The sequence below is a fragment of the Perissodus microlepis genome, chromosome 1 (genome assembly GCF_051167445.1).
Source record: "Perissodus microlepis isolate ML-2025 ecotype Zambia chromosome 1, ASM5116744v1, whole genome shotgun sequence".
Classification (NCBI taxonomy): domain Eukaryota; kingdom Metazoa; phylum Chordata; class Actinopteri; order Cichliformes; family Cichlidae; genus Perissodus; species Perissodus microlepis.
The window spans coordinates 1960956-1984380 of NC_140461.1; the positions used below are offsets into that span (position 1 = coordinate 1960956).

General features: G+C 47.8%; 1 protein-coding gene across 2 annotated transcripts in view; it reads left to right on the forward strand.

The window, feature by feature from the left end:
* Positions 1-10623, forward strand: part of efl1 (elongation factor like GTPase 1) — a 75414-nt gene extending 64791 nt beyond the window's left edge. For both annotated transcript variants that reach the window (XM_084926123.1, XM_084926131.1), the window contains exons 17-22: positions 2879-3008; positions 3170-3296; positions 4240-4444; positions 4737-5257; positions 6113-6297; positions 10118-10623. In XM_084926123.1, coding sequence (XP_084782249.1) covers positions 2879-3008; positions 3170-3296; positions 4240-4444; positions 4737-5257; positions 6113-6297; positions 10118-10306 — 1357 coding nt within the window. In that variant the 3' untranslated portion in view covers positions 10307-10623. The remainder of the gene's footprint in view (positions 1-2878; positions 3009-3169; positions 3297-4239; positions 4445-4736; positions 5258-6112; positions 6298-10117) is intronic.
* The last annotated feature ends 12802 nt before the right edge of the window (positions 10624-23425 follow it).

Sequence of the window (23425 nt, forward strand, 5' to 3'; positions counted from 1 at the left end):
AGCGGGACGGTGGATCGCTGACCGGCCAGCTGGCTGCCCGCTTAGCTCAGATGAAGGCTGATTGGCTGGATGGATGGCTCGATCATTGGCTTACATTTTGGCTGGTGATGTGACTTGATGGCGAGCTACCTGCTTCATAAAGTGTCTGATTGGCTGGCTGGGTGACTTGTTGATGTGTCGGCAGCCTGAGCCCTCCACGTAAGCGCTGGCACGCAGCGCATCACGTTCAGAATAAGGTCAGCGCTGTTCTCTGCCACACGGGCGAGCACAAGACTGTGACATCACAGCTCCACCGCTGCGAGGGGATTATCCCCACACCCCACCCTCTCCCATCAAAACTAGGTCAGGTGCCCAGTCTTCAGTGCTTATGGGCACCAGAGATCGATAATTCAGCACACACACACACACACACACAGCTCTGAGCTGTACGTTTTCAATTTGGCGTTTTCACAGAAACTTTTCAAGTGTTCATTAAGTGAGATGGCGAGCAGCAGGGATTACCTGTTACCGTGGATAACTGGATTAAATGAGGAAGTATCCCCGCTGTCTCGGTGCCGCTGCTAATTCAGCACAAATATAAACACAGGCGTGTTTTTCAGAGTGACCCAGTGACCCCGGGGTCAGCCAGGAAGCATCTGTGTTGTTCAGTAAAGCCTCTAATGCAGACGGGCAGACTAATGAGTGCGATTGTTCTCTGCAGCCTGCTGGTGGAGGACCTCAGCGGGTATAAATGATGTTAGAGAAACACTTTGTGTCCTTGCTGCGGCGCTCAGGCTCCGACTCATTTCTACTGAACACCCAAATCTTTAAAATGCCCCACAAATCATTTTATTATTGGAAAGACGGCTCTGCGCCGCTCCACACGTGTGATGTGAGGGGAGCAAGCGGTCGTCTCAGTGTACGGCCCAAATGCACATCGCAGGATCCAAGAGTGCAGAGCGACGTCATCGAATGTCATCGAATGTCATCGAATGTCACAAGAACGAACAAGCACGCTGTAAAATTATCAAAGAGAAAAGGAGGATGTTCATCACCTCTGAGATCCTGGTAGCATTTCTTTGAGCAGCTCTGCGTCTCGTTGTTGGTTTATAAGCTGCGACTCAACTTTAGCAGCAAAGCGTCTGATAGGCCGGACAGATTCTCTCTACCTGCGTGCAGCTTTCAGCTCCTTTGTTTCTGAGGCGTCGTGTTTTTGTGTTCGCTCTGTCAGCTGGATCTGAAACGAATATTTCATATGAATTAGAGTTGCTTTAAACTCGTGGCTGTGACAGTAATTACAGACTCCAAAGACGTTTTTCTTAACGCCGTCTCGTCCCGTTGGAGAGGAGCTTTCATTCGCACCGTCACCTGCAGAGTCTGTACGAGCTTAAAACACCAACGGGAACATTTTGTATCCCGGCGACTTTTTCTCACTCCGAATTTCATCTTTGCTTTAATTTTAATTACACTCAGTTTCACACAGGTGGGGTTTTTTTCTATTCTTGGCTCTGAATGATGTCACAGGAGGGCGTCGTCATACAGTTATTACACAGTTCAGCACAGTTTACAAACCGTTTACCTGTGAGGAGCAGCCAATCAGAAGAAAGTTGACTTATAGGGAGGCTTATTTCAGATCAGAATCATGCAAAGCTACTGTAGTGGAGTGACACATTCCACTTTTTTTACTCAAATCCTTTTTTAAATCCTCTTCCATCCTGTAGCAGAAAGCATCACTTGTATCATTGTAGAGTTTCACCTTACAGTTTAAAGTGCTTTGAGCTTGTGATTTGGTGCTTTGTCAATAGAAAAGAATTGAAGTATCGGATCGATTACGTCAGATTTTTGTGAACACCCACTTGATGATCCCAGAGGATGAAGGTTAAGATTTTAAAAAGTTTTTGGTCGTATTTTATTTTCCATTACGGCTAAAGTGACTCTATGCAGATGATTCATGTTGTTTTCTGGAAATCAGCCCACACCTCAGATGTTCGGATTTTATTGAAAGTATCATCCCAGAAATATTTGGGTATTTGTTTGGATGACGGACAGAGTGCAGAGTTTTTATTATTGAGATATTTTAATTGATCAGTTAGGAAAACACTTACAGACTCCTTTCTTTAATGTTTCGATTATGGTGGCATTACTAATATGCATCGTCCAGAACACGTCACAGCTGCTGTGATTTGCCGTCTTCCTCTTCAGAGTTCCTGGGATTTTTTCCTGAACTTTGTAGGACAGCGCTCTCTTATTTAGCTCCTTATTCTTGGAATAACCTTCAGAGCACATTAAAGCTGAATGCTTGTGTCTCCCTGCAGAGTTCAGAGCTCTCATAAAGACTTCTGTAAATGACAAGTCTTCACTGTGGCTTGTTTTTTACGTGTTCTTGTGTTTGATTTATTCTGCCTTGAAAAAGAGACGTTAGTCTGAAGGACTTCCTGGTTAAATGGGTCCAGATGTTGTGTTTGAAAAACGTGCTGCTCATAGGGGTCTTATGATTGTTGGGTTTTTCTCTGTATGTATTATTGTAGGATCTACCTTACAATATGAAGCAGCTCGAGGCGACTGTTGTTGTGATTTGGCGCTGTGTCAATAAAACTGAATTGAATAAAACATGAAATCATCATCAGACAGCGGCCCGAGGTTTTCAGTTCTGATGTGTTTGACCTGTAAGCAGCCGAATCCTGACGAGACCTGAGAGCTTCCTGTACCAGAAACGTTGCTCCTCACTGACACACTCGGCATGTTCATGAGTAGAACCTGTTCAATGACGCGCTGCCATGGCTGTCGCCCCGTTACCTTTGGGCGACAGCCATGGCCTGTATCTGTTCTCTATCTGCAGACTGTCAGACTGGCTGATTATGAAAACACAGAACAGCCTCCACTCTTCTTTTTTTTAAAGGTTTGCTAAAATCGAGATCAGCGCGTCTGAGCCCATCATCCCGTTCAGAGAGACGGTGGTTCGTCCTCCCAAAGTGGACATGGTGAACGAGGAGCTGGGCAAGCAGCAGAAAGTCGCCATCATTCATCAGGTGAGCCGCTGAGCTGGAGGCCAGGGTAGTGTATGAAATCGGTGATTCAGCTTTACTGTCTGCTGAGTCTTCAGTGTTGCTCTGAGGAGAAGAATCCGGAAGCAAAGGGGCAGATTTATCACATTTCCAGATAATCAGTGTTCTCATGTGGCTGTTTCCAGGTCAAAGAAGAGGCCTCTCAGGGTCGATCATCCGACACCCTACACCTGGACTCCAGCGGCCTCGTTACCCTCACCACCCCCAACAGGCTGGCCACAGTTGGCGTCAGGGCGATACCTCTGCCACAGGGTAAGACCCAGGCACGCAGCGAGCGCGCTGAGAGGCTGCGGGCGGGGCGTGTGCCATGTCTGAGGGCAAAAGTGTTTGTAGCTCTTGGTCTGTGAGAACGAGGACACGCGCTCTGAGTCAGGCATTTATTGTTTACATGGAAACCGCGAGAAGGTCAAACCCTGCCCACCTTTCCACCTCCACACACCTGGTAACGATCTCCTGGTTCACTGTCAGGAAGTCGCCTGAACGTGCAGCTCTTTGTTTGAGCCAAGAAAACAAAAGTCAGAAAACATTCAGTGAACATCTTAAAGAGAGAAATGAATTTTAAAACTCCAGTGAACATCAACGATGGCAGATTTTCATCTCTTCATCAAACAAACAAAGAATGTAGGTCGAAACAGAGACTGTACGTAAAAGATGGACATGGGCTCCATGGCATTAGTGGTTGTTTTGTGGATGACATCACAGTCTTGGTTTATTAGAGCGAGAAACTCGGGACACTTTGTGTTTATACTGTAACGACTGTCTGTCAGCGACTGGCCCCATCACAAGATCAAACCGAGAACATAAACTCGTCTCAGCACATTTTAAACATTTATTTCATCTGGGAACTATTTTCTGTACCAAACCGCACCCACCGCCCGATCACAGGATGCGTGCTTGATGCTCGTGCATGTGACAGATCGCAGAGGTGAATGGTGTCTGTAAGCTAAATGCTAAGGTTAGCCAGCTGCATGCTAGGCAGTAGAAAGATGATCATTCCTGCATGAAACTTGGAAAATATGGGTGGAGTCACAGGCCTGAACGTAAACGTTCGTATTCTTTGTGGACTGACACTCGCGATGCTTCAGAGTTTAGAAGTTTTGTTTCAGTGCCAGATGAATCCAAATAAGGCAGAACAGCCCGAGTGAAGCTAAACCATCACATGAAGATACGGCAGTAATGCAGCGGTTTCTTTCAGAGGCGACCCGTCTGCTGGAGAGCAGCTCGGAGGTGATTCGCACTCTGGAGCAGGTAAACATGTCGCTGAGGGAGGGGAAGAGTCTGGACATCAGCGTCAGGAGCCTGGAGGCCATTTCTGACCTGAAGGCCCAGCTGGAGAGCCTGCTGCAGGGGAGGAAGTGGAGGAACGCCGTGGAACGTATCTGGGCCTTCGGGCCTCGCAGGTCAGACTCGAGCGTCTTTCTGATTCTGCTTCTTTGTTTATTTGCATCTGATGGTGTCTGCGAGCTTCTTGCATTAACACTTGTTGTCGTGCATCTCAGCACTTCCCTTTCTAATGTTCTTTCTGCTGGAGGCAGGTTCTGAAGACTTGAGTCGTGCGAGTTTTTCCTCGTTTTCTCTGTTAGATGCAGTCATGAGAATAAGGCAGAGCTGAATTCCTCCGGGCTTCATGAACACAAACAAAGAGGTGCAGCACCACGGAGACTTCCTCACTGTCGATGTCCGTGTCTCCAGGTACGGTCCGAACATCCTGCTGAACAGCGTGGAGGGATACCAGCGGCCGTCGGTGTGGCAGTGTCTGAGCCGCGGAGACAAAGCCAGCGAAGCTGCGGCGCTGCGAGATTTTGACAACAGCATCGTCAGCGGCTTCCAGCTGGCGGCTCTGTCGGGGCCCATGTGCGAGGAGCCCCTGATGGGAGTTTGCTTCTCTGTGGAGAGGTGGGACGTCCAGTCCGCTGCCCCGCCGCAACGCCAGGACTCCGTAGAAGAGGACTCCACGCGCCACGAGGCTACGGCGGAAAGTAACGTGGAAGGAAGCAGCGAGACGTCTGCACGGGCGGAGGGCGCAGCAGCGGGGCAGAGCCACACCAGACGCAGGCCGGAGGTCGCCGCCTCCTCCGACTGCTACGGGCCAGTCTCCGGTCAGCTGATCGCTGCTGTGAAGGAGGCCTGCCGGCACGCCTTCCAGGCTCAGCCGCAGAGACTCATGGCCGCCATGTACACCTGTGAGATCATGGCCACCGCGGACGTGCTGGGTAAGAGAGCGCTGCTGCACGCCGTCGTCGCACAAACACGTCGTAGTTTTGCTGCGTTGTTTGGTGTGCTGGTCTCTGCTGATTGGTGTAAACATCCATTCGCATTAACGACACGCTTACAGGAAATGCGCTGCTGCAGGAATCCGTCGTCTGCTCTTCCATGTATTCCTGCAGACGCATGTTTAACTTCCCGCACAGACTGTAGCAGCAGGTGGACATTAGGACCTGAAGGTCCGCTGAGCCGTCTCCCACCAGTGTCGTTTCCACATCGTTAGGCTCGTGAGCCTGACCTGTGACCAATCTGCCGCCGTCATTCTCACAGACAGAAACAAGCCTGGCACAGTCACATGTTATCCATGACTGTACCCCTCACACACACACACACACACACACACACACACACACTCACACACACACACACTCGTTTTCAGGGTGAGATGTCCTGTAAATGTCACAGTTTGTAATTTCAGCCTGCAAAGCTCAGGGTTGACTAATGCTCCATCGCACTCGCTAAATTGTTGTCCTCTGAAAGTCATTAAGATGAAAATGAGGCTTGAAACGGCGTTTACTGCGTTGGTAAACAATATCTGCAGGCCTGTTAGGATCCGCCGCAGCGGAGAAGCTCCGTCAGCCGAATCAGCGCCGCGGCGGCAGAGCGAGGCGCCTGGTTGATTAAGAAGCACAGAGACCTCTGCTGAATCACGGCTCATTCTCTATATCGGTTGTTTTTCTGTATTTATTCGTACTGATTTATGACGTTTGTGTTGAACTGGACTCGGTCTCTGTTCCAGGTCTTGGACTCGGTCCTTGCGGCGAGTCTGCCGAGTGTCCTGACTGCTGCGTTTCTTCCTCCAGGTCGTGTTTACGGGGTACTCGGGAAGCGAGAAGGCCGAGTCCTCCACGAAGAGATGAAGGAAGGGACGGACATGTTCATCATCAAGGCCGTGCTGCCCGTGGCTGAGAGCTTTGGGTTTGCAGACGAGATCCGCAAGAGGACGAGCGGATTGGCCAGTCCGCAGCTGGTGTTCAGCCACTGGGAGGTGAGGAGACTTTGCCTGTCTGCCCTCTGCAGCAGTGGGCGAGGGCCTCTTTGAGGTGGATGCTGACACAGGCGGTGTAGCTCCAGACCTCTTGGAGCATTTTTAATGTGATTATCTGACCACTAACATGGACACGGAGCGGCTCAACGAGGACGCGTGCAGAGACGTGTCCACGCGTGATTGGATCGTCCAAGCCACAGGTCGATGGCAGGTGTGAACGAGGCCGCGCGCACGCAGATCAGTCTGCCTGAGCTCGTTATGTGGAGCTGCGGGTCAGCGAGGCCATCTGGTTAACGAGACGGCTGCCTCGGGGGAGCTGGAGTCAAAGCCGCGATAGACGGCTCGAGCCGCCGCACACACGCGCGTATCAGCGTCCTGCGAGCCATATGCTCCGTGTCGGGCGGGATTATGGGTCAAGTTGTCTGTGAAGAGGAAGAGACGAGTCGGCGGTGCTGCAGAGCGATCTCGCTTTGTTTTTAATGCTTCGTTATTTATTAAGAGAGCGCCGATCAGGTGCAGGAAAACTCACAGAAGATGTTTTATAATATTGAGGCCGTTAATCCGCCGCGGTTAGTCTCCTCCAGTCTTTATATTTCACATTAGTTTGATTTTCTCTGCTTTACCGGGAGTTACACCGAGGTTAGTGTAGAGAACCAGCTGTGAACACCTCAAAATCAAAAAATAAAATATGATTTCAAACTTACTGCTGTGTCTGTACAGCAGAGGCGTGCGGGTCGTCCTTCAGCTCCAGCCTGGTGCTGCACTGTGGCATCTTTGGTGTCTGCCGCAGACGGCGGGTAGTTTGTTGGATCCCTGGCGTACTTCGGGTGGTGTCTGTTGCCATGCACAAGCCCTCCTCTCCTGCAGGAGCGCGGGCATGCTCCTGCATGCAGATGACGTGTAAACCTTCACCTGTTGCTGATGCGAGCGTGGATTTCGTTGAGCCATCCAGGGAGACGGTGCTTCCCAGATATTTAATGTGTGAATGTTTGGAAGCTGAGTGATGTGACCTCAGGCTGATTATCGGGCGAACAGCCTGACCTGCAGCCTCAGAGATGCGAGGCTGCAGGTCAGGCTGCAGACACTGGCTTCTTAAAGGAGGACTGCTGGCGCTTTGTCCTGGCAGTGAGGCGACAAAGGTCAAAGAAGGATCCGTCGACAGTGCGGATTTAATGCATTTATGAATCGGGTGAGGCCTGAGGTGAGGCAGGTGTTGGTGGTTGGAGCCTGGTCCTGCGTCCTGGTTTGATGTCTTTTAAAATAACAGATCAGTGTCCCGTCCAAACATCAGTGTTGAAACCACATGTAGCTGCGCGCACACACACACACACGTCCAGCAGCCTCATTGTCTCGCTGCCTTTTGTCTTCACCTCATTAAAAGTTGTCTGTCTGATCTCATTTCTGTGCAGACGCGTCCTCACAAAGACCCCCCACCCCCCCAGCTTCAGGACTGTCCCGCTGCTCAGTGCCGATGTCAGCATTCCTCTGACAGCCGTTTGATATGACCGGGATATCGGATTTACATATGAATGAGCGGCGAGGCGGAGAGGTGATTGTCAGCGTGGCATTGTTGTGTAACTGGAAGGTTTAGTGGCTCCTGTGGGGACGTTTACATTAAATTTCCATCAGAATGGAGCTTTTGTCGAGCTGCACGCCGGAGAATTGTGCGAGCGAGTCGCGTATTGATCGGCCGAGACATCTGTCTGCCGCTACATGTGTGCGTCTGCGTGTGTGCGACACATTGTTGGTTTTTGGAGGCCTGACAAAACTCAGAGCCTGACTGTAGCTGATAAATGCACAAATGCAGATTTTAACTGATGACAAACTGCAGACGACGCTCGGGGGGGTTCAGAAAAATCTATGTCAGTTATCACTTTGTAATCTCAGGGTTAAAGGTCAAAACCCGGCCAAATCACCACGGTAACTGATGCTGACCACATAACCACCTGGAGCAGGTCCTGTTCAGAGTTTTGGTTTCAAATCGCCACGTTTCCGCAGATTTCCGCTCTGCTGCCTGACAGAACGTGTTTCGTTCATGAAGCCCGCTGAACCGCTTGTTTCCAACGAGCACACAAAGTGTGTGCACGTGCACGTGGATTCAGTTTAAGCCAGGTGCATTTGTGAGGTGTTTGTTGCTGACAATATGACCTTTGACCTCACCTATGGTCCCGAGGCTCGGTTAGTGACCGAAACAACGAGGTCGCGGCGGGGAGTGTGTGAAGCCTCTGCTCTTAGAGCTGCTGCGGCAGTTTTCACGAGTGATTCCTTCAGTTTTCCGACGCTGCAGTCGTGTTTTTGTCTTCTTCATCTTTTCCTGCACGTTGACGTTGCCGCCTGCTTTCGGCAACTTCCCGCTGAACTTCGTTCGACCAACGGGGGCTCTGAAAAGGCCGAAGCATTCGTGGAATCGCCCACGGTGGCGGCGGCGGCCTCGGTGATGTTCCTGATGTGTTTGTGAGACAAAATGTGACACAGCAGGAAAAAAAGCTGCGCACGAAAACTGTGTTTCTACACAGAGACGATTAGTCATCCATCTGTTAGCGTGCGCCGTCCTCGCTTCTCTATGACGTCACTTTAGTTTGTGTTTGAAATTTTCTGCCTTTTGTGTCGTTTCCACGCGAACGATCAGCCGAAACGAGCTTAACGTCTTCCTGCGGGGACTCTGAGACTCTGTGCGTCCACCGGCTTAATTGACTGTTGCAGGACGCCTCGTCCCTCGCCGCCCCCTCCTGCTGCGTCCCTTTGTGCTCCGGCATATGCTGCTCACGTGTGGTGTGTGCTGCCTCCTGCAAGCCGCCCGTTGTTGTGGCTCGCTCACTACCATCTGCCCCAGTGTAACCAGAGCCAGGTGCCCCAGTGTACTGGTGCTACTGTAGCTGTGTGTGTGTGTGTGTGTGTGTGTGTGCGCTAACAGTCCTTTCAGTGCAGAAGGAGCTGCTGTCGTCTTTATGAAACTAATAATCCAAATTTCACTCAGTGGAAACAGTTTTTGTTTCACTGATTATATCATTTAAGACGTCATTTGATATTTTACAGACTGAGACTATCAGCTGACTGAGGCGAGTCAGGAATGTTAGCTGGAGTCACATCCCGAGAAGTCTCACAGCATTAAGATGGAAGCAGGAGGAAACGTCCTGCCGGGACTTTGAGGATCATCACGCCGCGTCTTTTTGTCTGTGATTTAACATTTCAGCTCACTGTGGTTGTACTGGGAAGCCGCGCTTTCTGTTCACTAGGCAGCTCAACAAAACCTCAGTCAGCTCTCACGGCCTGTTAACCCAGGCTCTGTGCACGCTCACATAAAAACCTGCTGGCTCCTCCCACCTCACAGGTGTTATCCGTGGTTGATGGAGATCAATGAAAATATAGAACAACAGCAGAAGTTGAGATGAGAGCAGGAAGCTGTTCGTTTTACCGCCCGGTGCGCCGTCAGCACCGCCGTTTCACTCGACAGCTGAGACGCTGCGAAGCGCCGAACTCCTGACATTCAGGTCCAACCCCCCCAGCCCGGTCCACGTCCTCGCCGCGTGCCTGTAGATTTAATTCCAGCAGATATTAGAATTTGGAGTTATTTTTGTGACGTTTATCCAAAAACCATAAGCTGCCCCAGACCAGGTGACAAGTTACCATGGTGACTGAAACGGTTGCAGAGCCGTCCCTCTGGCTTCACGTCTCGTGTGATTATTATTTGGTTGGTTTATGTTTTTATGAATTATCCAAAACCATCGGATATTGTAGATGTTGGTACGCAGCTCTGTGACGCTGGTTTGTGTTCAGATGAAGACACTGATCCCGTCTGTGTCCGTCGTCTGTGTCCCAGGTGATCAGCAGCGATCCTTACTGGGTTCCCACCACCGAGGAAGAATACCTGCACTTCGGCGAGAAGGCCGACTCTGAAAACCAGGCCTTGAAATACATGAACGCCGTCCGCCGCCGCAAAGGGCTGTACGTGGAGGAGAAGATAGTGGAGCACGCCGAGAAACAGAGGACGCTCGGAAAGAACAAGTAGAGGAAACCCAGACGCCTTCTCGGGAGACGGAGGCGCCGCTGACATCGAGCGCAGGACCGTCACCGACGACACGGCGACATCGCTCTGCTTTCACAGCAGCTACGCTCAGAAACTGCAGGGTTTCCTGTCATTTTTAGTTTTTGTGATAAATTGGAGTGAATAATGTGTCCACACTGAGGATGAAATACATCGATGACAAAGTCTGTTATATTTTTAAAACAGATTGTTTTGTTTTCAGGTAAAAGTTCATCCGTGCACAGATACTGACCAATCACATGGCAGCATTCAGTAATGAATAAATGAGTGTTTCAATCGCACCGCGTCATTCTCTGCTTCACTAATTTACTCGTAACAATTCATTGATACGACATCTGTACGGACTCGGCACCAACCAATCAGGCGCTGCAGGAGTGAGTCCTGAAAGCTGAAGCTGAGTCGGCTCGGATGTTTCTGTGCACGCCGCGCTCATGCGTGCCGAAACAGAAGTGCTGCTGAGCATCATCAATCTCAGGAGCTCGGTGGAGGTGTCGTTAGAGCGTGTTGGTGTGTTTACCGGGCACGCCAGCTGACATAACGTCCGCCCTCTCATCCAAATATGGTCACTGCTGGTTCCATAAAAGCCAACATGGGGTTGACTGTAAATGCAACCAACAAATGTTCATGTCTGTCTTTTATATACAGTCTTTAGACCGTGGCTGCTTCTACCTCGCATCATGTGCACAACTGTAAAACTCACGAGGTGACATTTAGTACAATTATTAATGAACTTGAAACCACGCAGCTGTCCAATTACAATTTCATAACAACACTCACCTCAAGGTGTTTTTTACTGTAAAGACCCCACAATAGCAGAAGGAAACCCCGATAATCAGACCATCCTCTATGAGCAAACACTTTGGTGACAGTGGGAAGGAAAAACTCCCTTTTAACAGGAAGAAACCTCCAGCAGAACCAGGCTCAGGGAGGGGCGGGGCCATCTGCTGTGATTGGTTGGGGTGAGAGAAGGAAGACAGGATAAAGACATGCTGTGGAAGAGAGACAGAGATGTGTGTGCTGAATGATGCAACAAAAGCATCTCTCCTTGTCCAATCAGACAGCACGTGCCTGTGTGATAACCTCTCTGATAGGCCGGCCGACGGTCCCGGCTCTGCTCGTCCAGCGAGACCTCGGCTGATGAAAGTCTGTGGGTGTGTTCTCGTGTCCATCGCACGTTTACGACACGTGTGACTGAAGAGCTCTTTGATTCTTATTTCTAAAGATTTGATTTTCAGGTCATTTTACAGTAAGTGTGAAACACACCGGCGGATCACCGACGGCAGAGAATATTCACTGATTATTGATTATTGTTCAGTGTTAAGGAGCTTCATAGACAGACAACAGAACGAACACTCGGACAGCTTTTCTGGGGGACGGAACTCCAAATTATCCCGGAAAATTTGCCTATTCGCTGAATTTTTCAGAGCATTTCTAAAATATTTGCTGATTGTTTTCATTTTATTTTTGTGAGTAAATACATTTTTATGATCAAAAATACTAATTTTCAAATATTAATAACAATGTAAACACAGCAAAATATCAATAAATGCTTTTTTCTTTAAAATTCCAAACACGACGCTCCCAGGAAAAACATGCTTCAGTGGATTTCGGTCATTGGTCGATGTTTGCAAAGTGTTTTAGGACGATAGCTGAAGGTAGATATGATGATATTAAACAAGCATTTTTAGACGGGGTCTCAAGTATTCCTGCGCGTTGGTCCCGAATCCCCCCAAATACCAGGATGGACTCTACTCTGAAACCACACACACACAAACTATTTAAAGTAGTAAGACAGCAGTGCTCACCTCTAACTTATATAAAACTGATAAATGAGTGTAAAGTTCATCTGGATTAATAGTCATGTCAGAATAATATGACGAGCTCTGCAAACATGCAGTAATAAGCAGTAACGCAGCGCTGTAGCTGAGAGAAAGCAGAAGAATGATGCATTCCTACAAATCGCCCCGAGTTTGAAGAAACTGTGTGTAAAGTAATCTTGAATATCCCAGCAGGGAAGCCGTTGCTGTTAACGGGACACATAAAGAAAAAGCCCCAAAACAATGAATCCGTCCTTCCATCAGTCGCTGGACTCTTCCTGCCAGGCAGACTCTCAGTGCTTCAGTACAAATCTACGGTTCTGCTTTTTCTTTCTGTGTTTTTGAGTTTCTTGTTCAATCTGATGGACACGCCCAGAGCCCCATGCTTTCACAGCCTGACCAGAAAACCGTCTGGATGTAGATCGAGGTCGGTCGCATCACTGCAGCTCCATATCCTCGTATCCTTCCTTTAATCCTTCGTTCCCTCTTTGCCCTCGTGGACTCACACCAACCCCCGTCTTCATCCAGAAGAAGCAAAGTAAAGATCGGCATATGTGAATGTGTGCAGAGAGGTAACATGAGAACACACACACACACACACACACACACACACACACACACACACACACACACACACACACAGGGGAGGGTGTCTGATTGATGAAGGCCTTCTCTAACAGAGTTTAGTCCAGGTGTCTTGGGTGGGTGTTACACTGTCGGGTGGAACTAAGTGGGCAGTCAGGGGTCACGGTGAGGATGATGCACCTGGGTGTGTCAGAGGAAGGCTGCGATCTGACTGAGTGCTTCCTAATGGGCCACTCCATCAAACACACACACGGCAGAGCTGTCCGCCCACTGAGGTCCGCCCACTGAGGTCCGCCCACTGAGGTTCGCCCCCAGGTCGTGTATGTTGTTCACATCGTGGAACGCTGACTTGTGTTTGGCTCTTTGTGCTGTTAACGCAGCATCCGGCTTGTTTACAGGCTGTGAAGGACCTGAGGAAAGACGGCTCCACACACACACACACACACACACACACACACACACACACACACACACACACACACACACACAGAGTTCAGGCTGTGTTTCCTGTTTGGTTTGTTGGTGACTTACAGAGTAAGGAGCCCCACTGAGTGACCAGAGGACCGTGACTGGTCCAGATCTTTGGAGTCCAGCTTCGAGCACGCGGCTAAAATGCCAGCAGGGTGAATTCTCACATTATTAGATTGAAGTTCATCTATAATTAGTCCCTGTAGAGAAATCTGTTCTACATATTTAAGGCCTCCCGAGTATCAGGAGCCGAGGTCAGCCGCGGCGCCCTGCCTGCGACGAGCCGAAAAGCTCGTCGCAGGCAGGGTTAGCATTCTCTAATTAGATGTTTGAATTTTTCTTGGTTTATGAGTGTAAATATATATATTTATGTATGAGTGATTATAATTATAATTTTATGTTTAAAAAAATAAATTAATAATAATAAAATTGTTGTATAAACTACGCTGTAAAAGCTGCAAAAGCAAATGCCCAAAGCTGCAGTTCCTCTAACGGCCACTTGAGGCTGATGCTGTTTGGGTAAGATTGCTGTAAATGGTCACGATATGGACGGATGGGATGATGTCATCCAGCTCTAATGTGTAGCTGACGCTTGGACATCCACTTTGTATGGAGCAGCAACACTCACCGTGATTTATGGCCCAACTTTTTATTTTCTTTGATTGTCTATCAACCTGCTAAACGCTCCCACAGCAGCTGTGAGATGCCAACAAAGGCATTAAAACGTCTCCAGGAAATGTGACACAGGACAACTTAAAGACATCCCGTCTGCAACGCTGCTATTATTAAACAGTATGTATATGATACATTTGTCCAGTGATAAATGGGCTGAAGATGAGCGCTAGAACGACTCCTTTATTGCTGCCACAAAGGAGGAAACAGAGTTCATCCTGTATGCAACAATCAAAGTTTGTATTGATTGTTAAAAGTATTAAATGAGATTTGTTCCCTCTGAGCTCCTGCAGGAAACCGTCACACGGCCTGACTCGACGCAGCTTCAAACTGGGTTCTCGGGAGTTTTTCCTTTCGCTGCATCAGCACGGACAGTAAAAAAGCCTCTTCCTGTCTTTACCCCAGCAGGTTGTAAAGACTATAGAAATGCGCGGCAGGCACAGCAGCTCATCGCAACGCCTGCTTCTGTGTCTTTGCAGAGAGGCGAGGCCCGGCTGGAGGCTGCTGCTCTTAAATTAATTGCCTTTGTTTTCCACGAGCTGAGCTGGACTACCTCTGCCATTACCTCATTCATCTCCCCTCCTTCCTTTCCTCCCCCTTCCTTGTCCACCGCAAACCACAGTAGCTGTTATTGAGCCGAGGAGGCCGGGCACCGAGGGAGCGTGGAGTTATTAGAGCTAGTGAGCGTTTGTGGAGATCTAAGACTTAAAGGGTCACTTGAACCAAATTATTAAGCAGATTTCCTCACCTCTGAGCTGAAGCTTCAGCGTGCGTCTGCTCCTTCAGAGCGAGATGCACGACTGAAAATCAAAGTTTTTGTTGTGGACGCAGAGGCGATAGGATCATCGGAGAATGCGGCACAAAGCAAAGAGCTGAACACAAACCATGGTGGAGCGACTGGCTTCATTTCAGAGGGATTTAGGCTTCCAGTGATGATTAAATCAAAACTACTGGTATATATATAAAGACCCCACTGTGTCCTGGGACCACTGTGGAGGCTGATGGGCTCTACAATCAACATCACCACTAATCCAGGGCGACTCCCCACCACCTCCACCTTTTTTCCCTATTTATTCATCATTTTTTCTTTTGGACTGGGTAATATTTAAAGTTAAAAACAAACATTTTAAATGACAGATTCCAGTGAGAGCGATGTGGTTCGAGCAGCCCTGTCCCAGACTGTATATAAAAGATGGCTGAAGCCATCGTGCTCATTTCCTGCCCTCTCCAGGCATCCCCGTTTGTTCTCACCATCCTGGGCTTTTGAAATGTGGATCTGAGGAGCCGGTGGACACTGGCTGCTCGTACTGTGGCGACTTAAAAGCATAAAGTTTCAGGTCTGACTCCTGAGTGTGCAGTTACATCCTGGAAACACATCTTCCTGACGGAGCGTCGAGCCTTCTGGGATCAGCAGCCGCGATTCCTGCACCGGCAGCTACACGCGGGTAACACATCCTCTACATCGTGTTGCAAATGCCAAAGGAAGGAAGAGCAGACTGCACCGTCCTTTGTTGAAGAAGTCATTGTTGTGTAGTTTCCTCCTGCAGACCCCCGGGTACCTTCACGAGCCCCCCTCCCCCCCCCCCCCCCGCTCTCCATATGGCCTGTTTTGTCTGCTGCCATGAGGGAATGACCTTTCTGTCTATGTATCTGCTCATTCATCAGTCAGCCAGAGGTTTGTGTTCCTCTCCACCCCCCTTCCCCGCTGAGACAATACTCTCTGCTAATGCGTTCTGCAGAGTGAAGCTGAGTCTGTTTTCTGGAGAAATGCCCTGAAGGAGCTTTCTAGCAAGTCCCTATAGACACAACATGAGCCGTTTTCACACATGCAGCCCTGAAACCAGGAGCTGTGTGAGAAACGCAAACGTTCCACCCTTCGGACGTGAAACGCCGCTCTTACGAGAACACTGAGAAGCACATACTCTGAACGCGTGATGTTCATGAGCAGTGATGAGTTACTTAACCTTTTAAAGCTTTTGTTTTTGAGACTTTATCCTCCCCAAAAAACCAAAATCATACATTTGTAGGCAATAAATGTAACAAAATCCTGATGCATCAAATAAGATACAAATTAACGCTAATATTTGTTTGATGGTTCAGGCTCTGAAGGGTTAAGTTTCATAGTCTCAGTATCTGTGAATATATAAGGTCTGCATGGCCTCTGCTTTTGTGACTGCACCAACAGAGATTAAAAGTTTGCATGAATCCTGCAGGCGGACTACAGCTGGGCCTGAATGAAAGAACAAGTGTGTGTGAGCAGGTATAACCTCCACCTTACACCTCCCAGTGTCCGAGTGACAGAAGCACAGGAAAACGAAACAAAATGGGAGAAATCTTTGGATCACACTCTCACTGATATCCATCCTCTGACACAGTAAAGCTGCAGACTCGCCCCAACGCCTGGATGGTGACGTGGCGAGGTGAACGCTCCGTCGAGCTCGCGATGTACCGAACTGTCAGCGGTTCAGACCCTCAGCTGCTTCTCCTTTCAGATCACTGCCATCGTTCATCGTCTCTATTCACTCGAGCTGTAAAGGAGCGCAGCACTGGAGAGGCCAATTACCCCGACCGTGTGCCGGGCCAGTGTTAATGAGTGTGTGTGTTTGCTCTGGTTTTGTTGGCAGTCTGACTTATGTACAGGCTGACCTGAAAAAATTGAAAATCACCTACCATCAGTTTTAAAGTGGGGGTCATCTCTATGCCTGGTTTCCACCAGAATCCAAAATATTAGTGACGGTGTTCAGAGCAGCAGCAGAAAGACGGCGCCGCAGCACGGCAGCATTCAGTGGGGTTGAATTCTCCCTGAATCTGGAAAATAAAACAACAAAAATGACTCAAAAACCAGCCGACAGTCGCACACACTGATATTTGTGTCCCAACCCTGCTTCACCCCAATCGCCTTCTCCGGCTGAACTGTGCCTCAGCATGAGTGATGATATCTGCTCTGCTGAAATGACTGCAAACATTTTCTCATCACAAACCTGAAGAGATTAGAAATGGAAAAAAAAAATCCCAGAACCTGAGAATCAAGTTAGAAGTTGGAGATGAGAGTTTGGCTCCATCCACACTGTCTGTGTGATGGCATGCCACATCTGGCTCCATTGTGGTTTGGGTTATGTGGCCCAGGCTCATAGAAAACAGGTCTGGTCTGGATCCGGCATCAAGCTGGCACTTCTGACTGACTGGTGTCATGGCAGAGTGTATGTCAACCTGATGTGGGCCAGGTCTGGCAATGATGGCTCTATAATGACAATGATGCAAATATAATGATGGTTTATGTTCCTATTTTCTTATTTTAGTTAGAAAACCCAAATGCCATGTTGCAATACTATACTGACAGGCTTGTGAGTGTACACTTTATCCAAAACCTAGTGACGGTTTACTCATGTTCACCCTACTGGTGTTGGAAACTGTGGTTTCCCTCCACCAGTGTGAGAATGAATGAATAGTGGAATTGTAAAGTGCTTTGAGTGTCTAGGAAAGCGCTATATAAATGCAATCCATTATTATTATTTGAGTAACCTGCGAGAGTAGAAAAGCGTTATATAAGAATCAGTCCATTCACTGTGTGAACAGAGTTTCGTCATGTTACTTTTGCACTAATATGTTCCAGCACATGTTGTTATTACATGGCTTGATTAAGGTACACATTAGGCTGACATCTGGGGCCAGAGCTGAAACTGTTCTGGGCCAGCACAGGGCCAGCAGTGTGTCTGCAACTGGCCTTGTGCTGGCCCATGTGTGGGCCACCTCTGGCAAACTAAATCTGGGCCACCAAAGGGCCGTCATTCTTTGCGGTATGTGGGCCATGTGTAAGCACATTGTGTGGGCCAGATCCGGGCCATACCAATTTTGCTATGTGGGTTTGCATTCTCTACTTGATCATTTGAACCTCGACTTCACATTATTCAAATATATCTGAAGGTTGATAACTGGCATTTTTTTTTCTTTTTTTCCCAAATGTCCCGTCCGGCACTGTAGGAATCAAATTATTGTCTGAGAAAGAAAGAACGGTTGGGAAGAGAGTTAATAGAAGGAGAGGGGAAGAAAAAGAGAGGAGACGACGGACAGAGAGAGAAAATAAAAAGACCTACTAATAATACGTGATATGTTTCGAGGCAGCAGCCAACCAAGATAGCGTGTCTGTGACTACCTGTTTGTACACCTGTGGGCGTCAGTGCACTTACGTTTATAAGATTTCTCCATGTAAGTGTCTTATAGTGGGTGTGGGGAGCCATAGCCCCGCCCCCCAGGTCATGATGGAGGAGACCCGGGCCGCAGACATCCAGAGGCCCCCAGAGCACGAGAGCTGAGGAGTGAAACAATCTCTGCCTTTGCTAACACACCTGTAGTTCAGGTACGATGGCGGGGGTCACTGGTGTAAACAGGAAGCAGAGTCACGCGCAGAAAATTTACTACAAAACAAAAGTAACAATGGAAAAAACCAAAAACTAAGCCAGAGATGGATTTGCTTCAGGTTCTCCTGAGACAAGTGTTGGGTGCAGCAGAAAACCGATGGAGTGCTTCACCAAGTGGTACCAAGACTGTTGCCCATCACCAGAGGAAGCCATACGGCGCTGCACTGTATACCTCCACCAGCAGCCTCCATCAACCATTCGACAACAGCTGAGCAACAACTTACCTGGGAGTCAACTCATTTCAACCAGCTGGGGAACACACATATCTCCATCGTGACCAGTGGTTGCCACGGAATCACCACCTGTTCTCTAGGCCTGGTGTGACCGGCGTGTAACCAACACCCACACAACATGTTGACGTCACAAAAAATGTAATATTCTGGCAGTCAGGAAGCGAGTATGGCTGTTTGCATCACTGCAAAAAAGTTCTTGCCCATCCAAACTCAAAGAGAGCTGGCAGATATTCCAAAAAAAGGGGTTACAGGGGTCCGAAAGTGCAGCTGCTGAGCAAAAGCGCAGTAAAAGTTACACACTTGTACTAAAAGTGCAGCTATGGCCTTAAATCAGCGCCGGGGTGCGTAGTGGTGCGCTGGGATCAGCTCAGGACGCTGAAACAGTCAGGCCGACTGATAATTGTTTGACTGTGTTTGACTCTAAAAGCCCATTAGACCACACTGCTACATGATGTGGGAGACTGCTCGCTGCACGCTGACTGCTTTAGTCTGAAAGTGGAGACACAGCAGAGAGACTGAAACTGACAGAAGGTATAAAAGTCACTCTAATAGGCAGTGATGAGAAAAGCAGCAGCAGCCACACTGTTGCTGCTTTTCTGTACATTTTAGCAGATTTGGTTTGAGTTTGGTCACCTAGAGAAATGAAGCACTGCCAAGTAGTTTATCCTCATCATTTCTTTCCCTGCTCTCCTCATCACTCCCTTATCCAGACTGCCAGCATGTCCCTAACATGTCTGGACATGTTTCCAAGTAACTGGAAGGCCCAGTTACTGCAGCTCTGAACAGGCATGCTCAGAGAAGTCAAACGCTCAGAGCAATAAAGTCGTTTAATAATTATTCTTTAATTCTACTTCAACATTTTCAGTTTCTATGACCTTTTTTTTACTCATATATTGAACTAGTTGGTAGATTATATACTAGATCCAGTTTACAAGTATAATTTAGAGTCTGTTTTACACAGTTCCTGTGGTCTGCACTGTTACAACATCAGGAGTGGTGGGAAAGATTCAACTCGATTCAATTCAGTTTTATTTACACAGCGCCAAATCACAACAACAGGCGCTTTATACTGTAAGGTCGACCCTACAAAAATACATACAGAGAAAAACCCAACAATCATATGACCCCCTATGAGCAAGCACTTTGGCGACAGTGGGAAGAAAAAACTCCCTTTTAACAGGAAGAAACCTCCTGCAGAACCAGGCTCAGGGAGGGGCGGGGCCATCTGCCGTGATTGGTTGGAGTGAGATAGATATCATAAGATGGAAGATATCAGTTTTATTCACCTTCATGTTAGCACAGCTGTGACACCATGTGTGCAGTGGGTGTAGCACTCTCATCAGGAGCAGACAATCACATATTCTATACCATAAATAATAACTGCAAATATATGGCAGCAAATGCACTATTTAGTTTGATGCACGGATTACAACATGAACAGAATTTCCCACAATTCCAAAATCTCTGTAAGATCTCACTCATCATAAATGATGGAAAAATGTATTCCTGATGTTCCTGTTAGATTTCTGCGACAAAAATCACATGCATGGGGTTAGAGCTGCTCAGACGGCTAAACATCTGGAGATGATTTTAGCATCAATTAGTCTGGTGTTTACATTTATCAGGAAACCCTACATTTGACATTTTATCGAGTCCTCTGTTTTAAAGGCATCAAAATAAGGATTTCAGACACAAGACAGTGTGAGATGTCAGAACAGGATGTGAGCTAAAACCACACTGAAAAAACAAAAATAACCTCCATCCAAATGAATAACACAATAACTTGTTATGCCTAAAGATGTGTGTGAGATGTGTTCATCTCACACACATCTTTAGGCACATTTCGTGTGACCATCCATGTGGACACTAGTAGCATAAAGTGCAGCATTTAACTACACTGCAGCTGCTAGCACGAACAAATGAAGCGAGTAGTTCCTCTAATGTCCAGCAGAGGCTTCAGCACCGAATGAGTCACCTGGTTAAATTGTATAAAGGCATAAAGTTTGCATTATTAGGGGCGTGGCCTCTTTGACTGGCAGGTGGACTAAAACAGCAGTTGCTGAGTTTTCAAAATAAAACAAATCAAAGTCAGACGATGTTTTTTGCGCAGTTACATATGACCTCACACATGTATCGGTTTTATTAGTATTTCTGTTTAAATGCTGGTGTTGGTAAAAGCTGCTCGGGTGGTTCATGTGTCTGCTGTGAAAAGACGACTGTGTGAAACGGGGTCACGGTCTGTTTACTTCTCTTTCTACTCATTTGATTAGAACGTTTCACAACCATGTGACATACTAAAAGGAGAAAAGCAAAGACTCATCAGTCACTGCTATTTTCTTAGGCCAGCATTAGCTGCCATGAGCTCGTGGTCAAACCAAGCAGCCCACAGTGTACTGAATTGTGTAAGCGTTTATTTTACCACTTAAAAATTATATTAATATTGTGGACAGCAGTCCCACAGTAAATTCAGTTAGTGAAACATTTGATTTCTAACTCTGCAGTCTTATTTAATGCACAAAAATGGAGCTCATCTCTGAAAAAATAAGACCTGCAGGTACCCCCACTAAAAATCTGGTGGGTTCAAAAGGTAAAATCCTGTGTAGGTGAGTGATAGAAGCTTTCTGGGTTCTGGAGCACATTCTCACATGCTTGCACACACACATTTTCTCACAAAAGCTCTGTGAGGACTGAACCGGTACTGACTGTGCCAAACTCTGCTATCCAGCTCGCCCACGCTCTCTGAAGACCCCAGCCTGCCGGTGGATTGCTGTCTTTCCAAACAGCCTGAACTGCACATGGATCAGTTTCCACTAAAACAGCCCTCCTGACACTGTGTTTCTGCTCCATGAAACACCGTGTTGTTCTCTGTTCTTCTGAAAATAGTGCTCTGTTCCCACGCACAAAACTCGGAAATGAGAAGGCACAACCAGCCCGGGCAGCGGGAACCGTTTCCACCGTGCGGCAGCACACACGATGAGCTGCACAGCTCAGAGGTAATGGACTGTAAATGTGATGTCCTATTATTGAAGGCTGGAGAGATGTGACCTCTGCGTGTGCGCGTGTTTTCATGCATGCAGTGGTACGAGTCTGTCCTGCTTCATACTATAAACACACAAACTGCTGAAAAGTGATACAGAATCCACAAGACTGTCATACAGTAGGAATGTCATCCTGAGCCAAGTAGACTCAGGCTGCCCAGTGTGTGTGTTTGTGTGTGTGCGTGTTTGTATTACTTTGTTGTGGGGTCATAATGTTGATCTGTTTTCACAGTTAAATTGAAGGGAAAACCTTTATTTTTATATACCAGAGAATTTGGCCATGAGACAGAAACTACAGGTTGGCACGGTGGTGTAGCGGTTAGCACCATGCAGCAAGAGGTCCTGGGTTTGACTCCACTTCTCTGCACGGCTTCTCTCCGGTCTCCAGTCCAAAGACATTCATGCTGGGTAAGCAGGTGATGGTCTGGCTTTGCAGCAGGTCTGAATGTTGTCTGTGTTCGCCCTGTCCTCTCACCCAGCCCCACTGTGACTGGAACTGGATAAGTGGAAGAAGGTAGATGGAAAACTGTAGTCCACATCAGCAAGGCATTTGATTGTGGACTACAGAGGATTGAAGCCCACCCTTTGGCAGCCAGGTGCTGATAACCTAATGCACTGATTAAGTGAGAATCAGCCAAGTGTGAGCAGCTCTATAAAAGCTATAAAATGAAGATTTTAGGCGTGTCAAAGACCCTGCAAATCAATTTGGCCATTTCAAAGTCCATTTCAAAATAACATGAAGTCCCTCATTCTACAGTGGGAACAACGATTCACAGGGGGAAAAAAATCAAGACAGCTCCCGATTTTCTCAGGAGTGGATGTCCCGGAAAAGTCACCCCTGAGGTCGGACTGTGCAACAAACCCAAGAGCTCCGTCTCAGACTGTGCAGGCCTCGGTTAGCTTAATGTTGATCAGGATGCTGATTGGGCAACAGCAGCGTGGTGTCAGCCTTTACTGGATAAGTGGGTAAGACGATGGATGGCCTCCAGTGTGTGGCTTTGATGCATCAATCACAGCTATACTGGGCTCTGAGTGGCAGTGGCATGAATAAAGTTTGCGAGTCCCATTTGGGAGCTTTGTGTTGCTTGTTTTCACCTGCAGATAATTCATCAAAGGGTTGCAATTTATGAAAAATGTACTTACAGCTACCCAGTGCTTTTAAATAAGATGCCTAGAGATCCCTAAGAAGCATACATATCTGACAGTATGGGAGGGCGCCTCATCTCACAACCACAATACACCCGGTTTGTCACAGTACTGATGCCAAAGGACAGCTTTGACAGCGCTGTGAATGAACAGTGGCAGGTGAGTGATGCAAAGTCCTCTGAAGTGATAGAAACATGACTCTGTGTGGGGGTGTGAGTGTGGAGAGGGGGGGTTGTGACGTTCAGCCTCAGCAAAGCCTCCCTTTCTCCACACTGTGAACTCTCATTACAGCCACACAGTAAACTGGCGTTCTCCTACGTCAGTGTCTGTCCCTGGATGAGGTAACAGTGCTGACTGAGCCTGTGGCTGAGCTTTGCAGTATCTCTATGTTTTTGAACTGGAAGACTGTGGTGGGAAAAAAGGTGAATGAAGTTGATGCAAATATTTCCCACTGCAGCCTGAAATCAAAAGTGTTTAGCTGGCAAAGCACAAGTTTTATTCTTCAGTATCCACAGGATTACAGTGTCTGTGTGGCACTTATGACTAGCCTCAGGAGGTATGTAGCCCTCCATGACGTCAAGCTTTTTATGCAAATATCAACATGTGTGGTATCCACAAAAACCTTAGAATCTCACCTAAATGCTCACATAAACCATTTCTACAACCACCAATGATAAAAGAGCATTAACGTAAATGTGCAAAAGTC